Source organism: Ceratotherium simum, chromosome 18 (genome assembly GCF_057802395.1).
Source record: "Ceratotherium simum simum isolate JZ-2026a chromosome 18, ASM5780239v1, whole genome shotgun sequence".
NCBI lineage: Eukaryota > Metazoa > Chordata > Mammalia > Perissodactyla > Rhinocerotidae > Ceratotherium > Ceratotherium simum.
The window spans coordinates 29110906-29131792 of NC_141917.1; the positions used below are offsets into that span (position 1 = coordinate 29110906).

At 38.6% G+C, this 20887-nt stretch overlaps 1 protein-coding gene across 1 annotated transcript in view; it reads left to right on the forward strand.

The window, feature by feature from the left end:
- SPEF2 (sperm flagellar and cilia associated 2) overlaps positions 1–20887 on the forward strand; it is a 181751-nt gene that overhangs the window by 56309 nt on the left and 104555 nt on the right. Inside the window, exons 9-10 of the mRNA XM_004422725.3 lie at positions 1528–1715; positions 6383–6551. Of these exons, the coding sequence (XP_004422782.1) occupies positions 1528–1715; positions 6383–6551 (357 nt within the window). The remainder of the gene's footprint in view (positions 1–1527; positions 1716–6382; positions 6552–20887) is intronic.

Consider the following 20887-nt stretch of genomic DNA (forward strand, 5'->3'; position numbering starts at 1 on the left):
AAATGTTTCCACATGTTTTACAGGCCCCCTGTGGTAAACCATCCTCACCACCCGTTTTAGTGTCACTCTCTCCATAAATTCTCATCTAAATACTCTGACTCTCTCAGATTCCTCTTTCCTCTGAACTCTTTACACTTCAGGAAGCATGCCATAGAACTTTGCACTTAATTTATGTGCTTTCTCCCTGAGAACAGTGCCTACAAGACAATACAACAATAACAAATTCTAGTGTAACTCCTGAACCTGCCGATTGTACAGAAATGACCTTAGAGGTCACCCAGCCCAACCCTTTCCCAACAAAAATAAACAAAATAAAACAATAATAGTAAAACAAATGAACCTTCCATTTGGTTCAGTGGGTAATAGTGGTCCATTGTCATGCATTTAGCCATTTGTGAACAGAATCGTGACAAGAAATACTTGCTCTGACAAGATGATTTGGTTAATTTTTCTGTGAATGCCATGTGTTATTAATATCCCTGCTTCACGTTGAGGAAATGGAGGCGGAGGGAGGCTCCGACTCGCCCGAGGTCTCGCGGCTGGTGCTTGACCTCTGTACACGAGCCGGGGCTTGAATTTGCCCACAGCTCCTCCAGGGCCCATGTTTACCTCCATTTTCCACGCCCTGGTTTCAGGGACGGGAGGCGAGTCTTGCTTCTGGAGCAGGTTAGCATGCAATAGAATTTCTCGCCGAGCAGGTACAGCTATTTGAAAAACAACATTTGATCCTTTGAATTTCACTAATCGAGTATCGTGTTACCTCAACTTGGCTGGGCTAAGTATGACCTTTGCATTTTGTGTGAAGAGAGGGTTCCCTAAACAAAATAACAGGGCAAACCAAGCAAAGAGTGGGGACAAACTGTTGAAATATTTCATTACTTTCTGCAGAAACAGATGTTTCTATGAATGAATTTTATCAATTTATTAAGGCTGTAACAGCAAATGGTTTTGTTGTTGTCTAGACACATTTAACATCGGTAGGCAGAAGTGTGATATTCTCAAGCCACTATAATTAGGGAATTTCCAAAGTATTTTCTAAGTATAAATCTCTATCCTAGAACTCTCCCATGAAAAGACAGAGGGCATTGGCCCCAGCAGATGTGTCAGGTTAAGGCTCCTGAGTTGGGTATGAAGGGGCCAGCCCTGCTTGGAGTCCGGCACAGACTTGCCTGTTTCTCTGTGATCCTCGACTGAATATTTGCAACTCAAGAAATCAAGACTTCTTTTTAAACACTTGAGATCTAATTTATCATTAATCTACATTGGGCTTTCCCTGGTTAGGCCACTTTTCTCTGTACTGTGTTTCACCGATAAGCTAAGGGTAGAATAGTTGCGATATCGTCTTGGCCGTCATACTCGGTACTTAATGTATTAAGGAGAAAGTACTCTTTCATGATTAATTTTTTTCCTGATATAAAAAGAGATTTCATTATATTTAGAGATGTTTTTGGCTATTGAAATGACATTTTTGTCATTTGAATCATTGCACAATTATGGTGACTTAAAAATATGTCTTTGCCTTCTTAGGCTTTGGCAAAACAAGCCAAGATTGATTTTGAAGAACAAGCACTCAGAGAGAAGGAGCTTCATGAACAGATTGCTGTGGAAAGAGCTCAAGCTCGTTACAAAAAGCATTATGCCATATGTGCCGAAATTTTGGATCAAATACTTGATTTGTCCACTAAAGTGGCAGACTACCGAATGCTGACAAATAAGTAAGTATTGTTTTATAATTAATGGCGTAGAGACACCGCAGAGCAAGAGAAAGGATAAGACTATAAAGTAGACACTAGGTTGATAAGTAAAGAGAGACAAAAATGTTTCATGAAAAGGAGGATGAGAAGTGGGGGCCAGGATACTATGATCACTGACTTAATTCACCCACTGACTAGCCTTTATTTAAGATGTATTTATATGTGTTTTAACATTTAAACTTTCTGTCCGAATGCTTTATAATTTACAAAGACAACTATGATAGTTTATTTGAAACTTTACTATTTGTTTGATAATTTAACTTGGAACTTCCTAGTAGAATGAGATTATTTAAAGATTGTTTTACTAATCATTAAATCTATTTATTTTCATTGCACCTTGTTTCTAAAAGAAATCATCGTGTTTGTTAGGAAACATTCAACAACACAAAAATATGAAGAATATACCAAAAGAAGAACAAAGGAACATCCAAATTAAAGTAGAAAGTTAAGAACAAGGGATAAATTGAAACACAGTTATACAGGCAGCAAATTTGCCAGTTGCTGCAACTGAGCTACAGATTTTTATCTGAGCTTCCCAGTGGCCAAAGCAAAAAGGGAAACACAATCTACCACATGATTTCCATTTTCCATTTTAGTTCTTTACAAAATACAAACTTTTCTTAGCACTCAGTTTAGAATAATAATTTTCTCATGTAGCCTCACCTAAGGTACACTGAGAGGTGTAGTGGATCTAGTGGAGAATATCCTCAGCAGCGTCTTTTAAGCAAATGGAGCATCTGGCTTCACAGACCTATTTTTCATGATGTCCTTTGGTGAAAGCTGTAGGAGAATGACACCATAGTGGATCTCAGTGAAAGTAATTCACAAGGACAAGGATAAGGCAATCCAGTTAAATTTGTGTACCTCTCAAGTTACCTAGACTGAGATCTTCTTGAGAACCCACAGTGAAAAGAATGAAGGCCAGATGACCTGCCAGGTCAGACAGAAGAGGGGGAGAGCATCCCATCACCTTGTACATGATAAGGGCTTTCTCCACAGCTCTTGGCCCTACAGCCATGTTTCTGACCCACAGCCGTATAAAAACCTACTAAATTACAGAACGTAGTGGTGAGGACATTTTGAAGATAAAACTAATAAGGTACAAGATTGAGAAAAAGAAAATAAATAACACTGAAAATTGAAAGGAATTACGGAGTAAATATTTAAAAATACTTTTCAGATTAATGTAAATTCAAAAGTTCAGAAATTATAAGAACAGAATTATATGTAGCTAAACTATAAAAGAGTTAAAAAGGAAAGGTGATACAAAGTAATATAACGGTAAAAAAATAGATTAAATTACAAAAAGTAGGAGATTTAAATATAAAAACATAAAATAAGATAATTCAAAGGGGAAAAAGTATAGGATAAAGCAGAGTGATTTGTCTAAACAAATAAAACCCCATAATTTAAAATTAAGACATAATACAAATCTCGTTCTGCTCTGGGAAGACAGAGTAGAGATACGCTTTTCCCTATTCCTCCCACTAAGTACAACTACGAGCCCTGGACATTATATATGAGACTAACATGGGAAGACTCTGAAAGGTGGAGAGAAATAAGCCAGGCCAGTGGCCTCAGGCCCTGAGGAATGGCACAGTGGTGAGCTTCTTGGGTTTTCTTTTTGCCTCACATATCCCAGATTGGGGCTGAATATTCTGGCAACATGGAAACGCCAATGGTGCAGAAAAAAATAGCCCCAACAAAATCCTGCTCTGTCGAGCCAAAGGACCAGTAAAGGAGCAGCCTAGCAAGATGGAAAACTTTTAGACAATAACCACTCTACTCCATCTAAATACCACAGAAAACAATGCAGTCCCACTCCCACCCGTGCCAGCAAAGGCCAAGTAGGGAGCCTGTCTCCTACCCTCATGAGGCTGTAACAAGAGACCCCAACATACCCACCAGGGTGGCGTCTGGAAGACCAAGTAGGACGCGTGGACTTCCACCCCACCTGGCAGTAATGGGAACTCCTCCCGTCCCCACTGGAGTAGTGTCACAGGAGACCTGGTGGAGTGTTAGGACTTTCACCATCACCCACAGGTCACAAGGCCACTCCCACTGCAGTGGAGACATCTGGGAAGCCAAAATTGCCACCTCGCCCCAGCAGTAACAAGGATCGCCTCCCGTCAGGTGGGACTTCTGTCCATAACTGTCAGTTACACCATGGCACCTTCTTTTTCCCTTGCCAGAGCACTATGAGAAAAACCAGCCAAAACAGAAGCTTTATATAAGATTTAGAGTCTTGCAACATAATACAAAAATGTGTATATTTGAATAAAAAATCACTCATCACACCAAGAACCAGGAAAAGCTCAAACTGAATGTAAAAACTAAATGGAAATAAGGCAACATACAGATGCCTATATATGAGTTGAATTGTGTCCAAAAAAGGTATGTTGAGGTCCTAAGCTCCAGCACCTCAGAATATAACCTTATTTGGAAATAGTCATTGCAGATATGATTAGTTAAGATGGGGTCATGCTCGGGTAGGGTGGGACCTTTATTTAAATATGACTGGTGTCCTCATAAGAAATGGAGACGAGACACACAGGGAGACCATCATGTGACAACAAAGGCAGACTTAGGCAGCTGCAAGTCAAGGAACACCAAAGATCCCGTGACACTTTCCTAGAAGAGCCTAGAAGGAAGACTGTGGGAAAAGGATTCCTCAAATTCCAGTTCTGTGAATGCTTTTGTTGGGAAAGGCTGTGGAGACAGTCTCAATAGCATTGGCTGGGCACCAGCATGGATGAAACTGGGTGGGGACCCCTGTCTTCAAGGCAATTTAGAGCCTTCCTTTCAGCCCATATAAGTATTATTTCTATCTTGAGCAGGTGACTTAAAAATCAACCTACAGAGCACAACTTATTAGTAAGTTGAGGACTTCCTATATGTAGTTAGTTTGATGATTGTCATATTTCTCACAGGCATATACTTATCTGCCTTTTATTACTCTGTAAATCCTGCTTCATGAAAATTTATATAGAGAATGTATTGATTATATGAAACCATTTTTATTTTAATGAAAAAATACATAAAATTTTAAAGTTCCAGAAATATTGATATATAATTTTTAAGGGGCTTTTACTTTAAAATTTTAAGTGTCTTTTAACTGCAACTGAATACAATAATTACATATATATATATATGTTAAGATGTTATTAATCTTCACCACTGTCAGTCAAGATAAACTCATGTTAGTCTCTCTACGTACTTCACTAAACAAGATATTATCAGTATATTTTTTTCTGAAGCACAGGGATATTTTTGGTATCAGTCTACTTACAAGAACTGACTTTTCTTAACACTGCATCTTAACAAAATTCTTAACAGTCAGATAATAAAATATTAATCCAGTAACTGCAAGATTAAGTTTTGGATAATATGTAAGTTGTTAACCATTTACTTTATCATAGAAGCCAATGCCTTTTCAATAATTCTGATGTTAAAATATTTCTATGCCTGAGCTTAAACTTCCATAACTCTGTAAAATAACCTTTAGCAATATAAATATTTTATTAATGGAAAATATAATATGATTATATTTGAAGCTGTACGTTTAATTGAAATACTACTTTTTTATTGTGGAGAAACGTATGTAAAATTTACCATTTTAACATTTTTAAGTGTACAGTTCAGTGGCTTTAAGTACATTCACATTGTTGTCCATTCACCATCCATTTCCAGAACTTTTTTGTCATCCCAAACTGAAACGCTGTACCCATTAAATAATAACTCTTCATTCCCCTTCCTCCCAGCCACTGGTAACCTCTATCCTACTTTCTACCTCTATGAATTTGTCTATTCTAGGTACCTCATATAAGTGGAATCATATAATATTTTTCCTTTTGTGTCTGGCTTATTTCATTTAGTAAAGTGTCTTCAGGTTTCATCCATGTTGTAGCATGTATCAGAATAAAATAAATGAGATACTGCTTTTTAAGTTGTAATTTCAAGCTCTAGTCCAACTATTTTTAGAGAAATGCACCTGAATCGTGTCAGGCTCTTTCCTTCCTTTGCACATTTTGTTCCTCTTGGAACTATTTTCCCCTTACTCTGTGCTGATTGCCTGCTGGTCATTATCAGACTTAAATACTGATGATAAATCAGAAAAAATACTGAAAAATAATTCTAAAGGTTACCAAATGTGCAATGACAATAAAACCACCATACATTAGATTTTTTTATTACGAATTATTTGCAAATATGTAAATCAACTATCACCTTAAAGGGGCCTTGGTTTTCAGTCTGTTCATTTTGCATAAGAGGACACTGATACTAGGGCATAAACGATTTCCTAAGATTTACTTTAATGTCACAGCTGGAAATCAAAGAACCTAAGTTTTATGATAGTGCTCATTATTTTTAGATATATTGTTCTGTTAGTGCACAGTCAGTAAGAAAGTTTGAAGAACCAGTGGCTTTAAGTAACATTCATTCATTCAGACCTACTAAGTTCCAGACATTTTACTAACCATCAGGAGTACTACAATAGTGAGTGGAATCCCTGGCCTCTAACAGCAGACCTGAGGAGTGAGTATGATAATAGAAAGACTAAGGTTTAAGGTGTATATTTGATTAACCATTGATTCATCTCTACCTTTTTCTTTTCTTTTTTGCTGTAGTCTGATTCCATATAAATTGATGCATGATTGGAAGGAACTGTTTTTTAATGGAAAGCCCATATACGAGCAAGCCTCTATTAAGCATCTATCAGCTAAGCCCTCTGCAGAACAACTTATAGAACTGGAGAAAAGGGACTTGCTAGATAGCAGTGATTATGAAGAATATAAGGTATATACAGCTGTGGGATAATTAGAGAGAATGCAACATAATAAATGGTGTATCTTTAACATTAATCTTGTGATATTATTTTTCTTCATTCCTATTAATAAAAATGGGCATTATATGTTTGCGTTTCCCCTTGGCTTAATTTGCATTTATAGCACTAACTTTTAAACACCTAACCTATTCATAATCTATTATCTGTTACTCCCAGTAATATTAGAAGAGGGGTCTGAAAAAAAATCAAGCATAATACATTGGGCAGATAGATTTCAGAATTTTAAAAATGTTTGAATTTATTCATTAGCAATTTTCTTTACAAGAGCTGTCTTCCTTTGCTTCAAAAGCCCGTGTTATAAAGTATTTCTCTAGTAATTTATCTAAATAGTGTATTGTTTTTGGAGGCAAATGGAAGAGGAGGAGTTCTGAGTTTTATGAGTAGCATGGATTCAAAATTTTATTCAAAGATTAAAAAAAAGCATTGGATATAAATTATGCTTCTTAGAAGAGCTGCTGAGTTTCAAAGCCCTTGGGGTAAACAGACCAAAATCCCATTATTGGCACTGCCACCCACCAGCTGTGGGACCTTAGGCAGCCAGCCCCTTAAGTGCTAAGAGACTCGGTTTCCCAGCACATGAAGTGGGGATAATAAGACAACTACTTTATTTTATAATTGTGAAATTTATTAAGATAGTATGTGTTAAGCACTTAGCCAAGTGCACTGCATGTTGGACGCAAATAATACATGTTACTTTCTTCCCTCACCACCTTGTCCTTCCCTTCTCTACTTTATCTCACCTTTAGGAGGAAAGATGGAAAATTAATAGGTATTGGATAGAAGTTCTGGGTAGACCAACAACAATGGAATGAAGAATGAGGCTTTTAGTTGTTAGAAATATTATTGAATGAGTTCCAGAAAGCTAGTAGGTTAAAAAAAAAAAAAAAAAAGGAGAAAAGATGATTGGATCCAATCATTTGCTGATATATAGCAAATACTCAATAAATGTTTGTTGAAAGGATGCATGAACAAAATGGCTGAATGACAGCAGGGCACAGTGTAAAAGAGCACCAATATGTAAATAGTGAAAGAAGATAAGCTTACGATAAAAAGATAAGGAAAGAAAATGAGATTATGAAAAAGTAAATGTATACCGTATTTTAATTAGATGAATCGGTATTTGCATCACTAAAAGAATTATTATTTATTAATGATTGACTAGAACCTTATGGGATATGCATATTTATTTTGTATGGATGTAGAATGTACCAGATCTAGTATGTCCACCTAAAGTATAATGTTACTTAATAAAATACTCGACAGTATCAAAATATGTCAAAGTATTTCTTTCCATTGTAAATTGAAAGTCATTTTATTTGACAGATTTTGCTGATTCATGGAATATTTATTTCTAAGTTATTTCTTAAACAGTTCTATCTATTCTTGTTGCTTTCATAAATCAGGAGACCTGGTAGTCTACAGCTTAACAAAGATTTGTCTTTATAACTTTTTTTCTTGTTTGAGAAATAATTACCACAGGAACATGTCTGTCTTACCCACATCCTGAAGCAGCTGGTATGTTTCTTTTGCAGGAAATTGTAGACTTTTGTTAGGAGTATGTGAAGGTCTGGCAATGCAGTTCATTTTGTTTATAGCCTTTGCTGTTTTCCTAGAAATGAAAATTACCTTAGGATTTCTGATGTGTTTATATGCTCTGTTCCTTTTGACTACATGATGGAAAATATACCATATACAGGTGTTAGGATATACTGTAAAGTATCCTATTATCATCTCCTATTATTAGAGCTTTTATCTCTTCAGGTACTTGTTAAATGTTCCTGCATGCAAGTAAGAAATGTTTCAACTTGTGAAATATATTATCTGGCTAAAATAGGCTTTCCCAAGAGACAGAGGATCCATACATCCTGGCTTAGCTAAAGGGAATGGTTGTCCACATTTATCGTTGACAAATTTGCTCAGGATTTTTAATCCTTCAAGTAAATGCATAACTTAGAAATTAATATTAAAAAAGTTTACATTCTTAGCATACTTTATTAATGCCCGTACCCCCCATCCTTAAAGAACTGATACCTCTCGGTTTTGAGTCTGTACTTTTAAAGCTCTGTTAGAGTAAGCTATCATGTTTAAAATTTTTAAATATTACACCTAGAAATTGGCATAAAAACAAATTTTTTCTCATGTTTATGTCATATATAGCTGCCCCAAATTTGATTCTCATTTCTTAACATTGTTTCCTAAATCATCATACTCTTTACAGAATGGCTGCGTGTGAGAGAGCGGTAGTCCAGGAATGGTGTGGCCTAAAATATCATCTATCTGTCCTATGAAGGAGGCAGGAGCAGCGCCACGGAGCAGCCAGACCTCACTGGGATTCCTAGGCAACCGCCACAGGAGAATAATGAGTTATTTAGTAGAGAGTGGAGAGGAGCCCCAAACACCCTATGGACTGTGGGCAGCAGGCTAAGCCAGGAGCCCAGCTAATCTAGCTCAACTGACAGCACAGCCCCCACCCAGCAGCCAGGGTTCTCATTATGCAGTGGACTCATCCTGATAAACCCCAGACTCCCCCAAATGCAAGTCCTTTCCGTGGTTCTTATTGGCAAATGACTGGCAATTCCACAGAATTTCATTTTTGTACTAGCGGCTTATTAGCAGTTACCTACTGAGTGAGTTTAAGAGCTACTAAAATTTGGTATTCATTAACTAAAATTAGCTCATGGCCATGGTTTCCTGCAGATGCAGATTTTTCTAAGAAGTCTCTGCCACAAAGCACTTGGTGATTTGCAGAGCTCTACTGTGCATGCCCACAAACAAGTTGTAGTTGGAATTCCTACAATTTGAAGGAAGGATGTTTTGTGTCCAGCACATCATCCATGTTGTCTTAAGCTGGTCATAGTTTTTAATTGCTGCTATTTTTGATTTTAATGAAAAATTACTGTTTAAGTTTATGATCAATTGAGTTTGCTGTGGTTGTTGGTTTAACCCTACAGTGTGTGTTATAAGGCACGTTTTTATCAACAAGTCAGAAGGGGTTGTCTTCCAATGTAAGTCTCTTCTGACTTGTTTGACCCAAAGGCTCCAGACTCTTGTTCTAACTCTTCAAGTCCAGCCTTTGGTGTTGATCCAGTAGCTTTCTAGACCTGACTTCTGACAGTGGACTCTCCAGCTTAGCCCTTGCCTTGCTCCCTGGCTTCCCAGTGAATGACCCAATCTTTGTAGTTTATTGTTTAGTCAGATTTCTTATGGGCGGAATATCAACTTGAAGGCTGTATCACTCAAGTGATGTCACTGGATAACTGACCCTAGCACAGTGATATATTTTAGTAGATGAGTGTTAAGGGCATGTGAATAGATCATTGTTTTTGTTTTTGTTTTTCTTTTGTTTTGTTTAATTTAAAAGATATATGTTCTATTAGTCAGCTCAGGCCAACATAAGAAAACACTGTAGAATGGGTGGCTTAAAAAATAGGAATTTATTTCTCACAGTTTTGGGAAGTCCAAGATCAAGGTGCTGGCCAATTCAGTTCCCTGGTGAGGACTCTCTTCCTGACTTGCAGACAGCCACCTTCTTGCCGTGTCCTCACATAGAAGAGACAGAGAGAGAGAGAGAGAGAACTCTGGTCTTCCTTCCTCCTAAAAGGACATTAATCTCATCATGGGGGGCCCCACCCTTAAAATCTCATCTAAACCTAATTACTTCCCAAAGGCCCCAGCTCCAAATACCATCACAGTGGGGGTTAGGGCCTCAACATATGAATTTTAGAGGGACACAATTCAGTCCCTATCATACATGTTTATTCAGGATACATGAAATGTCTCAAAGTGCAAACTTACTGGTCAAGTGTAAGAACCTTTAATTTCAAATGAAATTGCTTGTTTCTTGTCTTCTTTTATCCCCTGCTGAGAAAGAAGTCTTCACTTAATGCCTTATCTTTTAATTTTGAAGATATGATGTTTTTATCTTTTATATTCAGATGTGCAAGAATATAGCTGACTTTTGTAAGCAGTTGCTTATGTGTTGGGAGTTGAGATATTCTGTTGGGCCATTCTTTAAAAATTCTGCCTGCCATTGTACCTGTTGCCCCACTTTATCACTTGTTTGGATTAAGACATCAGGGGCATCTGCTAAAATACAAACATTTCCCAACATAGGTAACAAGAATCATGATCAGCCTTCAAAATAGGAGCTAAGAAAGTTTAGTACTGAAAGGAATATTCCCACTAGCCTTCTAGTTTAGTTTTTATGTTATGCGTTTCATAGCTGCAGTTTCTCCCCATTTGCTTAGAGTTTTGCCTCCACCTCCCTAAATTCCTCCTATAATAGTGAGGCTATCTGGCTGGCTTTTTAAGGCTAGCCTTCATTGTGTGGCTGTGTCATGGTGAGGTCACTAGTGTGCCCTAGAATACTGGTTCATGATCATCAAGCATAGTGATGGTAACTTATAAGAATATCAATGTATTAGTTTTCAAAGGGAGCAATGGTTACCCTGAGCCTGTGGTTGCCAAGAAACTAGGCTATCTTCTAACTGTTGTGGGCCAAGGATTTCAGAGGGCTGGAGTGGGTTTGGCAGAAGTCTGGGACTTGTGTCTATGGAGTAGAGGAAATGAAAGGGGTGCTTATGTCATGATAATTCAAAAGGTATTTGGCTTCAAATTAATAGAATCGGAGACAAGCTGGGTTATTTAGAGAACCATGGTAGGAATAGATGAATTAAGGCATCAAGTTCAAGGTATTAGACCAGAATTGAGAAACAATTTACAAAGCCAAAGAATTGGCACCCAGATAGAAGTAGAATGGAATGAGAGGTGAGAAGGATATAGCCAAAGAGAAAAGTCCTGGATGACATGAATAAGACTCAGGTGAATGTCCACCACTCATTTTTATTTGTTCTTGATCACATAGATTAGGGAGAAGCCCCTCTTCTTCCAGGCTCCCTCCCTTCTGGGGCAAGGCAAGACAGAAGATAGTCAAGGCTTCCCTGGGCTTCTTACAACTGATTTTCTTCCTACCACTGATTCATCCTCTACTAACTTTCACAACTACAGGAGCCAGTTTCTATGCCTCAAGTCCAGATTATCTTCAGTCACTTGCTCAGACATCCCACCTAGTATTTTAGAGCAGGCTATGAAGGTTTGAACTCTAAAGCTACATCTTGGCAGATAAATATAACAAGAACACAATGGGGTTGATAATTTCAAGAAACTTGAACGGATCCAAGAAAATCTGGATTTTGGTATGGGCAGATATGTTAGGCTAAGAACTAGAAACTCTACCACCTGAAAGACCCCCCCAACCCCACCTCTCCTTTCCAGTGCCTGTCAGCCATATTCTTTGGTATACTGGACCTATAGTAGTCTTTCATACATTGGTCAGTTCCACTCCTAAGCTTTTTATGGGTAATCTATACGTCTTTGAGGAATCAACCCTAGCAGTGAAACAAACAAAATAGAGAGAATGGCAGTGGTCATTACTATGAGAGAGGGTATTCTGTGTGGAAAAATTCTGTGTGAATTTTGCAGTGACAAGATAGGTAGACCAAGTCATAGTGTCTACATACTTTGTGACGTCAGAGAAATTCCAACCAAGTCTGTCTATCTGACTGTCCCTGGCTGAGCAATGGCAGCAGATAGGTGAATTTGGATGTAGAAGGCTCTGGAAAAGTCCTTTGAGCAGCAAAATCATAGAAATTAGTATAGAAGTCATCTTGAAGGAGACCACCACTTCCCTGGTGAACAAAGCATAGTTTGAGCAACTAAGGAATGAAGTTTACTGATTTTATAAGGACGGCTACCACCACCAGAATTGTGTGGTGGCCCTGGCACAGGGAGAAATCTGATATAAAGTTCAGTGTGATGCTGTCCCAAGAGGATTCTGGAGTCAGGAGAAATGCAGCAGCCTTAGAGTATTAATTTGTTTTAGGCTTAGGCAATTGAGCTTTGAAAAGCATTGGGCTAGCCAAACAGCTGCTGTAATTCCCAGGGCGCCATGTTCAATGCCTTGGAAGGGCCATGGTGGCTTACCAGGGCAGAGACTAGAACCAGGAATAGCATGCTGTCATTTTGGGGTGAATAAGCTACTCCTCCACTGATGTCCTCAGTGAGTCACTTTGAGCATGTCTGGAATTAGAGTACTAAGCAGAAGCCTCTGCTCATTGTTTGCGTCTGATTTGTCACTGAATTTCAGTAGCACTGAAATGTAAGTTTTCAGGACAGAGGCTCTCTCAGAGTGGCTGAGCCTCAGTTACCTCTGGTCATCAAACCTGCAAGACAGAGTTTCAGTCCGGTGATTCTGGCTGCCTGATACATAAGGAATCGATCGGTAGCTCAAAGTTTGGGGGGAGAAGCCTGCCACTGCTCGCTGGTGCTGAGCTTTTTGAGCTTCTGGACTTGTTACAAGGGGTGACTGGACTGCACAGTGAGGTGCCAGGATCCCTAAAGCGTGGGCCTCCGGGCTTTGACAGGGAGCTTCATCACATGCTGGGTAATTGACCATGGCCAATGTGAATTTCCCTCCAAACATAAGCCCGAGGTAGATGGGGTCTGTTGCCCTGGGTCTTCTTTTGTGAAAGGCTAGAATTAAACATGTCTGTTTCCTTGATATTAGATCAGGGCAGATTGGGGAAGGCCACTGCTGGGACAAAAGTGATCAGATTTCTGAATGAAAGCCATTATTGGATTAGGGTCAGTTCTTCATATTTTCTGACAAGCCAGAATTAACAGTGAGACGGACAGATAGGCAGGCTTTGGCTACTCACAAATCTGCTTCTAGCTAGAACAGTTTTCAGCTCAGCATGGCAGGTAAAGTAGAGCTAACCTCTGCCTTAGCCTTGTTGCCATGGGCTACATTTGCATTTCCTGGCAGTAGATATGGTGTGGCCCAGACTGAGCACTCTAGCACAGAGGGGCGTGGAGGCATACCGTCTCTCTGGTGGTGCCCCTTCCCTGCCAGTGTCAGAGAGAGCTGTACATCCCCATGCCCCTGGCTTCTCTGGAATCTGAAGGCCAGGCTGTCTTGCAGGAAGGTATGGCCAGGTAGCTAACCATATTCCAAACTGACCAGAGGTGAAGTGACTTAGTCTGCCAAGCTCACTCAGCAGGACAGCTTCATCTTTTCAAGTTGTTCTGAGACCTTCTTGAAACTGGGCCCTGACACAGAGCCCATTCCATGACAGCTGCTGGATGAGAAGTCAGAATTCAGTTGCACATCAGCTACCTGCCCTCTCCTCTCTTCCTCCTTGTCAAAGGCAGTACGTGTCAGTGTCAGGCTTTCCATTGGAACCTGGCTATCAAACAGGTCCCATACACTGGTCAAGAAACCCTATAGGGCTGCCAGGTTACATGAGCTGAACTCCCCATCAAGTAGGAAATCCAACCACTCTTTCTGCTTCTCCTGAGAATCCTAGGTGTTTGTCAGGAATTTTTAAATCTGAATTACAAGTTTAGACAGTTCCTCCAGATTCCCTCAGGGTTTTTGGGTGGTTGGAGGAGAGAAAGTCTGGGAAGGGAAGGCAAAGAACAGAGGCTCTGAAAGCTATAAAATTTTACCTTAGTACTTCCTTATGGAATATGGCTTTCTTTCTTTGTGCCAACTTCCCAAGCACAGAAACTGGAATATAGCCACTGGACTTTCCATGTTACCGTAGTAATAGATGTGCTTCTATAATATCTGATTCCCTCTGGTAGGAAACAAGACAGATCCAAACAGAAGGTCAGCCAGGAGAGCTGATGCCAGGATTTTGAGTTCTCAAAGCTGGAACTAAGATGGTCAAGATAATTTACCCGAAGTGGCCAGAAACAGAAAGAGGCAGAGGTGGGCTCAAGCCAAGTCCTTTGAGTAGGCCAGTGATCAAAGCTGAGACTGAGTGAGAACCAGACTAGAAAATCAAAACAAAGCCAGCAGGTTGGAAGCTAGGCAGAACTGGAGCAGAACAGGACTCAGATTAAAGGCTTGGAAGCGACGTGAGGAGGCCCTAGGTAGTTGCCACACACAGAGCTGGCACGTCTGCAGCTTATTTTTATGTGGCACATGGTTTAGGAGACCTAAGGCAAACATCCAGTTAGGAATATGAAATTAACCAGGTCACAAACAGCTTGCCGTGGAGCGGATCTTACCTACCCATTCACGCAGGCTGCTCTTGGCCGCTCCAGGACCCGGTCAGATCTCTGGCAGAGCTTCTTACAAGGTCCCAAATTTATACATTGTTTATAATTTATTACATTTTAACTGAGGTGCTTTTGCTGCCGTAAAAAGGATGCCTTGATTCAATGGAGAAGCCCTCTCAAAATCGTACTATAGGTCGTTACTTCTAGAGATGCTTCCGGAATTAGCCAGTTTCCTACACAGTGTGTGGATTCTGTCTGTGAGAATGACCCTTTTTGATCTTGTTCCTAGATTTTGAATTGGATTATATCTGTCTGTCTTATTTGGGGATCTAAGTCATCTTTGTATTTAATCAAAATTACTAAAACTTAATATCCATGTATTCACTCATGTATTCAGTTCACCTATATTGAGCCTATACTGCTGATTGATTCATTAATTCAATCAATAAATATTGAGTGCCTACTATGTGCCAGCACTGTTCTAGGTATTGAGGATATGAAGTTGATTAAGATAAAGTTCCTTCCCTCCCGGTGCTCACAGTTTAGTGGGGATGAGAGAAAGCCATTCCTGAGCGTGATAAGTGTGGATAAGCATGGGAGGTTACGGGGGCACGTTGGAAGGGAGGAGTTTCTGCTAAGTTGTGAAGTATGAGTAGATGACAGCTGGTTTAAAGATATTAACTCAAAACTGACCTGACCCCATGAACTGTGAGCTTATACTTATAGTCTCCCTATCTTTGTATTTTCTGTTTTATATATACCTGTACGCAAATACCAGGTAACAATGTAGAATGTATTTCTGATGGAGGGTCATGGTCAAAAATGTTTGAAAACTACTGTCTTCAAAGATGCAATACCAGTGGTATTTGTGCCCCAAGAGAAGCTGGGCAGGTCAAGGAGTGCTCACAGGGGTTCTGACCGATAAAGAATGCAGAAATTTGGTGAAGTGGTTGACCTGGAAGCCTTGAATAGCTAAAGAATAGTCAGTCATGATGAACATAAATATAATGCCCCCTGGAATTTGAGGATTGGTAATGGCTACAGTAACCCCTGAGGCTGCTACTACAGGCCTTGATTGTGTTCCAGGTATCGCAGACTATCATTTCTTGCTCACTTCCTTCAGAGTCATGGGCCAAGAGAAAGCCAGCCTTAGTAGATACAGAATTAAGGCAGCTTGAATGTCTTGGTAAGGTGGAGTTGTGGTGCATCAGCTGTACTCTAGAAGGGGCATAAACCTTATTTTGTGGAGTTACTACTTGTGGTGCTTCTCGAAGTCAATTTATTAGAAGCTTCCACCCTATGTCCTTTGGCTGCCATACCAAGATGATCTGTCTGTTGTTGGTCTTATCGTATATAGGTTATAGGTGAAAAGATTGCATTTCAGGAAAACCCAAGGAGACTAGCAGGTGTCAAAAACAGTGTAACTGTTGTACCCCTAGGAAGTTCTTTCTCTCTCTTAAGGGAAAAGGCATTTGTTTTATCTTTCTGAAGGCATCAGTAATTGAATTGTGACACTTAGAGCCTACCAAACTGGGAATATCTAAAGCATTTCAGGCCATGCAGATGTTGGTAAGCTCTAGCGATCTATGAGGACAAACACTGGACTGTGTGTACTTTCAGACTACTACCACCGCTCTACAAAAGCCACATTTGAACGTCGCTGCTAAATATCATTGGCATAACCCAATGTTGTTTGTTTATTGAATGTTATGCTAGTGCCACTCAGATTTTAAGGACTGATGAATATCTCCCAAGGCCCAGTGTCCTGTTTATTCAAGTTGATCAAAATGAACCATGTCTCCCACCTCTTTAGAAGGGTAGATGAGGAACCTCTATTTCCACTTTGGTTCTTTAGAAGTGGCCATCAGTGAGAATGAGGAACATTTGCTTTGGTCCAAGGGTAATCGTGTGCAGAGAAGTAAACAGAATTTGTTGAGAAAACCATGCCACTCTACTAGCAGCATCGTCCAGCCACTTGGGCAGTGTTACATTCAAGGCCGGAATCTAGTGAACTGAACACATGGAAGATCCTGGGCTTGCCAGGATGTTGTTCCCAAGCAGATGCTGTCTGTAAATGCTCGTGATGCTTTTAGCCGTGTTTAATAACAAGAGGACCAACGATACTGACACATCGGACCATAGGAAACAAAAAGGTTATGACAGACTGGAAGTAACCAGAATCAGAAGTCTAAGAAACCATGAGGTACCTACAACGCAATATAGAGAACCATGTGCGTGTATTGGACCCAGGCTGGAAAGCAGAATGTTAGGTCTATGTAATCTGTGAAGATAGGAAGAATAGGTAGATACTATGGTCACAGGGATTCAGAATTCAGTTTCTGGAAAGGTCATTGTAGATCAATTAATAAAAACAGTACCGGTGAACAGGTTGTGAGTTTGACCAAGAGCAGAGGCTGTTTACTCTGCTGTAATTTAATGATCTCTGTGTGTAGGTAGACAAGAATTCATAGGGAGAGATGGACTCCCAGGTGTTGGTGGATCTTGAGTCTTGCACTTGTACCTTCTCAAGAATGCATACTGATGGTATTTATGCAAGCACAATAAAAATTTTAATATTAAAATAAAGACATATTAATAATTATTTGTTATATATGCATGACAGTTTACATTAAGTGCTAGTATAATTGAGCACATCCACACAGAAAAGATGTCTTGTTAAAGCAATAGTTTATACCAGGTGATACTTACCCAATGTTGCCCACTCTGAGCATCAGAGTCTTGAAACTAATAGTCAGATGTCTATTTGTAACAATACCTGAAGGAGTAAGAATTACATATTTTATCATATAGTTTTTTATATAATTTATATAATTATATATAACAAACCACATAAAATAGGGATCTGGTAAAAATTTCTGGTTCTTCTTCGCCAGTGAACTAGTAAAATCTCTTGAGCTCATTGTAGTTAAACTAGTAATCTTCATTGTGGTCTGAATTTCCCTCTTCTTCTAGTTCCTCTGACCTCCTTTTCACTCATTATATTCTTGTTCCAACCTGTCTGGGATGTTTAGCTTGACTTACCCTTTATCCTTGGTCTTTACTTAGGAATTTTAGAGTGATCCTACAAAATGTATTCCACCAAATCCTTGATCTGCTTATCTCCAGGTCAAGCGTCAGTTCTTTTCCTAACCTAAGAACTCAATTCTCTTCACGGTCAACATTCTATCTCATTGTGTTTAGCCACATTCTACAACTAATTCAGTGATGGAAGAGGGCTTTGTTCTAACCCCTTTGTGAGGAGGCATGCCTTTCTGATACGGGTGCGAGCTGAAGGTGGTTTCTCCCGTTGGGCAGAAAAATGTGGATGCTGTTGCCCTCCTCTGTGGCACTATTATGTCCCTCCAGCAGCAGCCAGAGAACTTCTTAGTTAAGCATTTAAGGTCAGCGGTCACATAGGCAACTCACACAAGCGTTTCATTTAATCTTTACAACAATCCCATGAGATAGATATTGTGGATGAACTATCTGTACAATGAAATTGCCACCTAATTATGTTATTAAATTTGTTTTTTATGCACTGAGGATAACTTTTGAAAATCTTCAAGTGACTTCAGAAAAATACCATCTTACCTAATTTTTCAATCAGCGATTTGTATAAATTAAATCCTAATTCCTATCTGTTTTGTGCCTTAATTATTTTTATTATTAAGACAGTGATATTATAGCAACTTTAGACACTTTTGAAAATATGATAAAGCAATGTATTAATTTACTCTCCCCAAAGTATCAAATGAGAAGTATGACCAGTATTTCTCTCTGTTGGGCAAAATATGATGCATCATTGTTTTATTTGTATATCTTTATTACTGTGAATCTGAACATTTCTTAAAAACTCATGGGCCATTTTATCCTATTTTGAGAGTTGCTTGTTCATATCTTTCATGCCTTCTTTTTTCTGTTAGAATATTTCCCTTTTTCATATTATTACTTACAAGTTTTTACATATTAAGACCCTTAACCCTTTGTCAAAAATATATATAGCAAACACTTTCCCCTTATTCTTTATTTTTAAATTGTGTGTGTTTTGGGAGATGGGCAAAGTATTTTATTTTTATATAATCAGATTTATCAGCCTTTTTCTTTGTGGTTTTCATGCTTAAAAAGACCATCCTAGAACATATAAATGTTCATTCAGATTTTGGTACATTCAGGATTTGATTTCTTGGTTACATCTTTCATTTTTCTGGAAAATCTATTTTCATGAAAAGTATAAGGATATTTAACTTTACTTTTTTCAAATATGTGGCCAGTTATTCCAATACCAGTGTAAAATAATCTATTCTTTCTCTGCTAATGTAAAATATAAACTTTACTAGGTACTAAATTCTTACATATACTTAGATCTGCTTCTAGAATTTATATTTTCATGACTGAATATTCTGTTTCTAAAACTTATTCTTTTCATTACTGTATTCTTAACAAGTGCTGTAATATCTGGTAAGGCAACACTCCCTTATTACTTTCCTTTTTAAGTTGTTTTTTTTTTTTTGTGAGGAAGATCAGCCCTGAGCTAACATCCGATGCCGAGCCTCCTCTTTTTGCTGAGAAATATTGGCCCCGGGCTAACACCCATGCCCTTCTTCCTCTACTTTATATGGGACGCTGCCACAGCATGGCTTGGCAAGCGGTGTGTCAGTGTGTGCCTGGGATCCTAACCTGCGAACCCCAGGCTGCCCAAACGGAGCACATGCACTTAACCACTGAGCCACCGGGCCGGACCCCCTTTTTTAACTTTTTAAAATGAATATTTGTATCCATTGTATTTCTTCTTCTACTTTAGTTTTAGAATCATTTGTCATATCACCCTACAGGGGAAAAAAAATGACACTAGCGCTTTTGTTGTTATTACATTAAATCAGATTAATTCGGGGAAGAATTAAATGGTTTTAATTTTGAACCTTTTTAATTTACCCTTTATTCAAGTAAAAAATCTTATACTCTTCAGTAGAATTTTGAGGCTTTTTATATATATAAGCTCTCTATATATTTCTTGTCAATTCCAATGATTTTGTCAGTTTTTAATTGCAAGCAAAAAAGTTGACTCTTGCTGAGTAAGCAGAAAAAAATTATTATGTTCGGCAGTTCAGTGAATCAGGTGAGTTCAGGAACCAGGCTCAAGATTAAACTTCCAAGGAAAATGATCAGAACCATCACAGCAAGGTCTGACGAGAAAACTGTCACCGCTGCCGCCACCACAAAGTGCTAGCAGTTCAGGTCACAGCAGCCACTTCTACACTAGGAAGTCACCTCTACAGCAGCCTCCATTACTTCTAGGAATGCTGCTACTTCTTTCTTTTTCTTATTTGCACTGGCTAGAACTTCCAGAATAATGCAACTGTTAATGTTAATGATGAGCATCTTTTTCTTATTCCTGCCTTTAATGGAGAAATGTATTGCTCGGTTTGGTTCACCATTACATATTGGTCCAGAGAGTGTTAGGGAAGTCATCTCCAACTCATAGTATATTAAGAGATTTGTTTGTTTTGTTTTAATTTTATTTGTATTTTTTTTCTCATCAGAAGTGAATTTTGAATTTTATCAGATGCTTCTTGGTCAAAATGATCATATGCTTTTATTTTTTTTTATTTTAACCTGTTAAGATGATATAGTAATAGGCTTTCTAATATTTAACCTTCCTTGTATTCATGAAATAACTCTTATTCAGTCGTGCTGAGACAACTTCAGTGTAGTATAGAGTTTATGAGCACATGTTCTGGAATCTGCCTGCCTGGGTTCCAGTCTAGGCTTTGACATGGCTATTTATTGTGACCATGGACAAGTAACTTAGCCTCTGTAATTCTCGGGTTTTTCTTCTACAAAATCAGGAAGATATACTTATGTAAGAGTTGTGTGGGAATCATTTGAGATAATTCATGGAAACAACAGTATATGGCACATGCAGAGTGTGTAGTAGATGTCGATTAGTAACTTTATTGTCTCTTAGTGTAAGGATGATTTTATGAATATTGTATGCATGAATCTTGCAAAATATTTCCAAGTGAAATTAGCTTGTAGCTCTCTTTTTGGATGCTGTTTTTGTCAATTCTTTGATATGTTTTTGGTATCAGGGTTTTGTTAGTTTTGCCAAGTGAACTGGAAAGCTTTCTCTCTTCTTCTATACTCAAGAAGACTTTAAACAACATTAAAATTTCTGTGTAATTAAGGAATGAAAATTTTTCTGTAAACGTTCAGGATCTTCAGT